Source organism: Cydia amplana, chromosome 13 (assembly GCF_948474715.1).
Source record: "Cydia amplana chromosome 13, ilCydAmpl1.1, whole genome shotgun sequence".
Taxonomy (NCBI): Eukaryota; Metazoa; Arthropoda; class Insecta; order Lepidoptera; family Tortricidae; genus Cydia; species Cydia amplana.
Genome location: NC_086081.1, coordinates 3,862,479 through 3,871,142, shown reverse-complemented (window position 1 = coordinate 3,871,142; position 8,664 = coordinate 3,862,479). Strand labels below are relative to the sequence as shown.

At 45.1% G+C, this 8,664-nt stretch overlaps 1 protein-coding gene across 1 annotated transcript; it reads left to right on the top strand.

The window, feature by feature from the left end:
* The first annotated feature begins 4,807 nt into the window (after positions 1 to 4,807).
* Positions 4,808 to 6,271, top strand: LOC134653628 (cuticle protein LPCP-23-like). Its single transcript, XM_063509024.1, has 2 exons — positions 4,808 to 4,843; positions 5,414 to 6,271. The coding sequence occupies exons 1-2, from the start codon at positions 4,832 to 4,834 to the stop codon at positions 6,269 to 6,271; spliced, it is 870 nt and encodes a 289-aa protein (XP_063365094.1). The 5' UTR covers positions 4,808 to 4,831.
* The last annotated feature ends 2,393 nt before the right edge of the window (positions 6,272 to 8,664 follow it).

Here is an 8,664-nt window from a genome sequence, read left to right as displayed (position 1 = left end):
CCTCTGCGTCTTCCCCAAGTCGTTACTGCGCGAGCGTCGAGCACCGACGGGGTACAACCTCTCCGCAGCCAACGGGACACCCATCGAAACCTTCGGTTACGCGCATCTTAACCTGGACCTTGGACTTCGACGCGACTTTCCGTGGCGTTTCGTGGTAGCTATGGTTACTAAACCGATTATAGGGGCGGATTTTCTAGCGCACTATAATTTAATTGTAGATTGTGGTGGTAAGAGGCTAGGGCGTATTATAGATAACACTACTAGCTTGTACGTTAATGCTGTGTCTGCTATTAATACTAGTGATATATTTTCTGTAAAGGTCATGAACGGCAGCGATTCCAGCTACCATCAAATATTGTCACAGGAATATTCTGAGATCACACGACCTGCTGGCATACACCGCACTATACCACACAACACACAACACCACATTCGCACCACTCCAGGTCCCCCGGTATCCTGCGCTCCGAGACGTCTTGCCCCAGACAAGCTGAAGGTGGCGAGGCAGGAGTTTGAAGGTATGTTGGCTAGCGGCACGGCACGACCATCAGAGAGCCCTTGGTCTTCACCGCTGCACCTGGCGCCTAAAAAAGATAATGGGTGGCGCCCCTGTGGTGATTACCGTCAGCTCAACGCCCGTACCATCCCTGACAAATACCCCATCAGGCATTTGCATGATTTTACCCACAGCATATCTGGTTGTAAGGTCTTTAGTACCATTGACCTCGTAAAGGCTTACAACCAGATACCTGTATGTCCGGAGGACATACCGAAGACGGCCATCACTACACCCTTCGGTATGTTCGAATTTCCGTTTATGACATTCGGACTCCGGAACGCAGGCCAGACCTTTCAAAGGTTCGTGGACGAGCTGACACGCGGGCTGGACTTCGTCTACTGCTATTTGGACGACTTCTTAGTCTTTTCCAGAGACGAGGAACAGCACAAACAACACCTACGTGAAGTTTTTACCAGACTCCGAGACTACGGCATGGTAATCAACGTGTCTAAGTGTATCTTTGGGGCTCCCCAGGTAACTTTTTTAGGTTACCTGATTTCGGAGAGCGGCACCAAACCCTTAGACTCGAAAGTCCAAGCCATACGTGACTTTCCACCACCCAGGGACGTCAAGCAGCTGAGGAAATTTTTGGGTATGGCCAACTTTTACAGGCGATTCCTGCCACACGCCGCCCAAATCCAAGCACCTCTCAACGCACTCCTGGGTGGAGCAGTCAAAGGTTCCAAACCCATCAACCTGACCGGCGATGCTCTGAAGGCTTTCAACGACACTAAAGAAAGCCTATCCAACGCAGCGTTACTTGCTCATCCTGCTTGTCGGGCTAAGCTGGCGTTGGTCACAGACGCATCAGACGTGGCACTTGGTGCGGTTTTACAGCAGCAGCTACAGGACCAGGTATGGCAGCCGTTGGCTTTCTTCTCCCGGAAACTGAGTCCATCCCAGACCAAATACTCGCCGTATGATCGTGAACTGCTTGCGATCTACGAGGGTATCAAATACTTCCGACACATGCTAGAGGCGAGGCACTTCACGATCTATACTGACCATAAGCCGATCAGTTTTGCTTTCCACGAGCGGAAACATACCTGTTCGCCTAGGCAGTTTAGGCACTTGGACTACATATCCCAGTTCACAACCGACATAAGGCACATATCTGGCAAAGACAATGTTGTGGCCGACACCTTATCTCGGATTGCAGAACTGGCGATACCACTCGATCTTGCCGACCTAGCTAGATCTCAAGTGTCCGATCCCGAGCTCGCTGAGTACTTGACCTCGTCATCACTGCGCTTGGTAAGAATGCCATTCCCGGGTAGTCCAGAACCCTTGTACTGCGACGTCAGTACGCCGACTCCCCGACCATTCGTTACCAAGCAGTACCGAAAAGCCGTTTTCGACAGTCTCCACTCCTTAAGTCATCCTGGTGCCAACACAAGTGCTAAGATTGTAGCCCAGCGTTTTGTATGGCCCAGCGTAAGGAAGGACTGCCGAGACTGGGCACGAGCTTGTGTGCCATGTCAACGGTCTAAAGTGAGCCGTCATGTGTCTGCACCTCTAGGCACATTTGAACTCCCTCGGGCTCGCTTTCAGCAGGTACATATTGACCTAATCGGTCCTCTCCCTGTTTCACAAGGCTTCCGCTATTGCCTGACGGCCATAGACCGCTTTACGCGGTGGCCAGAGGTCGTACCAATAGCGGACATCACGGCAGAGACGGTGGCCAAGGCTTTATTGGCTGGCTGGATATCCAGGTTTGGATGTCCAGTAGATATTGTCACAGATCGTGGTCGACAATTTGAGTCCACACTGTTTCAATATCTATCCAAGGCCATCGGCTTCCAGCATAGACGCACGACCGCGTACCATCCAGCATGCAATGGCATTGTGGAACGCTTCCACAGGCAGCTCAAGGCCGCCATTACATGCCATGCTGACGCCAATTGGTCCGAGGTATTGCCTCAAGTGCTTCTCGGCATACGCAGCGCCTTTAAAGAGGACTTACAAGCGTCCTCAGCCGAAATGCTCTACGGCGAGCCGCTGCGACTTCCAGGCGAATTTTTTGATCCAAGCGTACCCGGTACCACTGATGTCACCGATTTTACCGCACGGTTACGCTCATTCGCCTCGAAGTTGAAGCCTACGCCAGCTTCACGCCACAGCAAAGACAAGATCTTTGTGTTCAAAGAGTTAGCGACAGCTGAATACGTCTTCCTCCGCGAAGACGCTTCACGCGCTCCTCTAACGCCTGTATACTCAGGCCCGCACAAAGTTCTGGAGAGAACTGATAAAGTTTTTAAACTCCTCATTAAAGGCAAACCTGTCACCGTGACCATCGACCGATTGAAACCAGCGCATTACCTGTCCCAAGACTTGAAACTCGCTGATCAGGGGTCGACCACACCTGCCGCACCAGAACACATCCTGCGCGGGAGGCAGCATAGTGACCCTGGGCCAAGTCAGGCTAACGTACCTAGAACTACTCGTTCGGGAAGGCAAGTACGTTTCCCAGATTATTATCGCCCTTAACCAGGTCTCTGGGGGGGAGTGATGTGGGCTACTTTCCCACTTACACTTATACCTACACTTACACCTACACTTATACTTACACTTCACTTAACTAATATTAATACACTAATATAAAACATAATATTAATATATACACATATTTATTTACATACATTTTATACATTTATTTACATTTACACAATAATAATATACACGTTATATTTACATATCGTCCGTCAATTCTTGACGGTGCCAACAAGTCGGGTGCAATGCAAACGCGCATCGCGATAGCAGTCCTTTGTTCAGAGCGGCCGGTTTTGAGACCCGCTCCGTGCCGGCCGGCCATCGCCGCGCCCCGCCTCAGTCTATGCACAGCACTGACGCGAAACGCATGTCGCTTATGACCGCTAGACGCATTACGTTCGATATCGCTCTTGCTTTCGTTTACGCTATATTTCTATTTCTATCTTTCTTCCGTACTGTTACCTTCTGTGTTTCTATCTTCCGAACTTTGGACATTCCTTCTGTGTTGTATATATTATCGACATTATAATATTTATTGGAGAAAGTGGACGTTTGGATTACTGTGGCTGAGATACGTCACGCACCCTATCTACATTCCCCATAGCACGAAGAGATATCGTCCCATAGAAAATTTTAATTTCGCGCCTTTTTTTACTGACATGATTTGCTTGACCAGCTATAGGTTAACATACTTATATAATTTTCCTCATTTACTGATTGAGGAAGAAATATTTATATTTATTTCGTCAGAGAAGAGCTTTTTTAGGGTTCCGTAACCAAAGGGTAAAAAACGGGACCCTATTACTAAGACTTCGCTGTCCGTCCGTCCGTCTGTCACCAGGCTGTATCTCATGAACCGCGATAGCTAGACAGTTGAAATTTTCACAAATGATGTATCTCTGTTGCCGCTATAACAAAAAATACTAAAAATAAAATAAAATAATTATTTAAGGGGGGCTCCCATACAACAAACACGATTTTTTTGCTCTATTTTTTATTGATGGTGCGGAACCCTCCGTGTGCGAGTCCGTCTCGCACTTGGCCGGTTTATTGATAAGATGCGTATTGCTCTCTTGACTCTAGCTGACAAGCTTTATCAATTGATAAATCATTCAAAACAATAATATTATAATTATTATATATAGGCCCTAACATCTATAAAAGAATACATGTGTAGTCAGTAATTGCCCTTAAATGAAACAAACAAACTACCAACAAGATATTATAATTCTAAATAATCTTGGATCCTTATAAAAGGATCCTATAAAGGTAACAATTTTTTATTAGTTATGAATTCAAAGATCTGCAATGGACAAGATATCCGATTTTTCAATACGTAAGCACCTGTACCTATTAAATAGTAGATCATTTTTGTGCATGCTACTGTATTCTTAGTTATTAATCAATAAATGTATTCTTATTCTTAAGACATTCTCAATATCACTAACATAAAAGTAGTCATTTGATACGCAAACCCTCTTGCAGCTTGCTGTCCCTTGGGACTTACTCGTATCAGTCGTATCACTCAAGCATGACGTTTTGCATAAACACTGTAGGTAAAATCTCGATTCTTCGAAAGTCAATCATCCCATGTGACGTTAATATATTCTAATTTTAATGTGTAACATTGAATTAAAGGTGTCGACACGGTTTCGACAACTGGATCAGAAGGAGGGATGTTAGCCCTTGCGACATTCGGTCAGACCCTGTGCTACTATAAAGCCACGACAGATCCAACATATGGCAACATTGTTTCGGACAACTTCGAGCAAAACGGTGAAAATGAAATTCTTCGTAAGTTGAATTTTGTTTTTTTGTGAAGTGATTACATTACAGAGGATTACAAACTGGTTAGCCTCGTAATTTAGACGATTTTAGGCCAAATATGTGACATCCGAATCAAGGGCTAAGTTTTTATCGCAGTGAACTTTTACTTGAAGAAAACAATTTAATGAATCATCACCTTTTTAAAGGGAGACGTATTCAGTTGCCATCAGATAAAAAGTATAGGAGCGAAAAAGGTGTTCATAAATATTTAAACACGGTTTGTTGTCAAGTCGTAATCTTTACAATTCTTTACAAGGTACCTAATACAGTCTAGGTAGCAGTTTTCCTTTAAAAAATTCGCTGATGAAAACTAATTTTATCGCCATGTCAACTTTCTGAGCATGAATAAGTACTCTGAATTGTGTACTATACACTATGCACGATAGTCGATCATCAACATCAACCTAAAAATTAGTTGGCAACGGCTCTAACACTAAATTAATTCGTAGGTCTTATATAGCAACCTACCAATCCAGGTAGGTAACATGCCTAATGTGCTGAACATATCATTAAATAATTATATGTGTGTAATTCCAGGTGTGCGCCCTTCTCTGCCTGGCGGCCTCGGCCTCGACCTCCACCCGGGACAAGCGCGGAATCTATGGCGAGCCCGGAGGCCTGCTGTCGCCCCTGGGCGCTCATTCTCTCCACTCAGCGCCAATCTTGAGCGCTCACTCCCTCGACTCAGCGCCGATTCTGAGCGCTCATTCACCGCTGCTGAGCCACAGGCCGCTGTTGAGCGCGCACTCGCTGTCTCCGTACGCTAGCGGCCATTTACACTCCGCGCCTCTGCTGTCGTCGTCCCTCCATTCTGCGCCTCTGCTTTCCTCTCACTCCCTCCACTCCGCTCCTCTGCTCACCGCTCACTCCCTCCAGTCAGCGCCTCTGCTGTCTCACTCTGCCCCTCTTCTCTCCTCACACTCCCTTGACTCTGCCCCTCTTCTCTCCTCTCACTCTCTTCACTCCGCTCCTCTGCTCTCCCACTCCGCTCCTCTGATTTCCCATTCTGCTCCTCTGCTCTCACCACACTCCCTCCACTCAGCTCCTCTGCTCTCTCCCCACTCCCTCCACTCAGCTCCTCTGCTCTCTTCCCACTCACTCAACTCAGCTCCTCTACTCTCTTCCCACTCCCTCCACTCAGTTCCTCTGCTCTCTTCCCACTCCCTCAACTCAGCTCCTCTACTCTCTTCCCACTCCCTCAACTCAGCTCCTCTACTCTCTTCCCACTCCCTCCACTCAGCTCCTCTGCTCTCTTCCCAGTCCCTCCACTCCGCCCCTCTCCTCTCCGCGCACTCCGCGCCCCTGCTCCACTCTGCCCCCTTACATACGTCCGTGCACGCACCCCTACACTCCGCCAAACTGATCGCTGCCCCGAGATACGCCGCTGGGTGGTAAACTGCACTTATACCAAATAAAAAAGCTTTAATTTATTTCCTGTTTTTTCTTTCCGCAATTATCCTTTTGAATTTAATGAAGTGCAATGAAACGATCATTAAATTATCCTTATACATAAGTACTTGAATTATGCTCCGATGTCTCGTATTAACAGGAAATACAGTATGTTGAATAAGTGAATGAATGTAGTTGCTAAAGTTTACGAACCAGGCGGTCCCTTAACAAGATAGTGAAAAAATATTTTCTGTAGTGTAAAACCGATATTTTTACCTCGCAAGGGTTGAAAAACTAATAAACAGAAGCATACTGCAACTTGTAACGGAACATACACTACGGCACAGTCGTCATGCAGTTGAAATGCAGCCTGTTTGTTTCAATCCATCAACAGACCAATAAAACCGAACCAAAAAAAAACTAAAATATATTAATCTCATCTCCAACTTGATAATTAAATACTTGTCACAAAAATAAGACTAAATCATCACGAAAATTGACCTTGCCTCATATCATTAGCCCAGTTATGAACAGGTTTAAGTATCAAATCAGCACACAGACTGACCAATCTTTAACCTTATTACAAAGGAATAAGGTTTACGAAAAATCAATAGAATGTCGCATCCACTCTTGCGCAAAGCGATCGCTTCCATTTTGTCAATAACGACGTTATCGGAAATTACCTATGATTAGCCGGTTTTCCTTGGTAGCGCGTCGATACCGATTGGTATTTTCGAGATGGGTGCACTATATTTTCGCTTTCGAGGCTCTTCTTGACTCTGAGTCATTAGCAGACAATAACATAAAGTGACCATTAATATCCTTGTTCCTATGTAAAGGATGACTCATGTTAGACCGGGCCGTGTCCGGGCCGGAGCTTCCGGCGCTTCGTTTTCTATGGAAAGCATCACGTGATCACCTGTCATCTGTCATAGAAAAGTAAGCGCCGGAAGCTCCGGACCGTACACGGCCCGGTCTAGGGCGTTTTTTTTTTGTTGTCCCCTACACTTTTTTTTTCAAAGGGATTTTTTATGTTATTTCTACTCAGAATCACGAGCTCTTTCTATCCTAATAGGAGAAAAAAAGTGTCCCAAAATTTCCATACATTTTTCGATCTTTCCATTTCGCGACAGCCATACAAAGTCTATGAAAAATGGTGACGTAATGGAAATAAAAACCTTAGGACACTTTTTTTCTCCTATTAGGATAGAAAGAGCTCGTGATTCTGAGTAGAATTAATAACATAAAAAATCCCAAATTTGAAAAAAAAGTGTAGGGGACAACAAAAAAAAACGCCCTCTAACGTGAGTCATCCTTTATTGTGTAGATGTATTATCCGTCGGTGACCCTTAAATAAAAAAAGCGGCCAAGTGCGAGTCGGACTCGCCCATGAAGGGTTCCGTATTTAGGCGATTTATGACGTATTAAAAAAAAACTACTTACTAGATCTCGTTCAAACCAATTTTCGGTGGAAGTTTACATGGTAATGTACATCATATATTTTTTTTAGTTTTATCATTCTCTTATTTTAGAAGTTACAGGGGGGGGGACACACATTTTACCACTTTGGAAGTGTCTCTCGCGCAAACTATTCAGTTTAGAAAAAAATGATATTAGAAACCTCAATATTATTTTTGAAGACCTATCCATAGATACCCCACACGTATGGGTTTGATGAAAAAAAATTTTTTGAGTTTCAGTTCGAAGTATGGGGAACCCCAAAAATGTATTGTTTTTTTTCTATTTTTGTCTGAAAATCTTAATGCGGTTCACAGAATACATCTACTTACCAAGTTTCAACAGTATAGTTCTTATAGTTTCGGAGAAAAGTGGCTGTGACATACGGACGGACAGACAGACGGACAGACGGACAGACAGACAGACAGACATGACGAATCTATAAGGGTTCCGTTTTTTGCCATTTGGCTACGGAACCCTAAAAATAGCTTTAGATCAGCATTTCCCAAATTATTGGTGGGTCGCTACCGCTAGCGAATATTGAGTGGGCCCTGACGAGTTGACGACATTCAGACTGATCGGGCGATCTGATCTGAGCGTTACCAATAATATTTTATGCCCCTACCCTTTTTAACCTTTTCGACGCCGTGTCAAACTGCTGTCACTCAGACGCCACGTCACTGAAGTGTCAAAACTGAAGTTGAACTTTATGTGTATGCACGTAGGTCGATGTTGCTCTGAGGTCTGTGACCGATTAATCGGTCTTTGGCGTTGAGCCTACGGTGCGGATATATCGGTCATTGGCGTCCAAAAGGTTAACACGGCCCGGCCAAGAGCCCAGTCAACTTTAGGCACCACTGCTTTAGATCTTCAGGTCAGAGTGACCAAATATCAGCCAAATATATACAACTGTTAGCTGACAAATGTGATACCTATAGTCC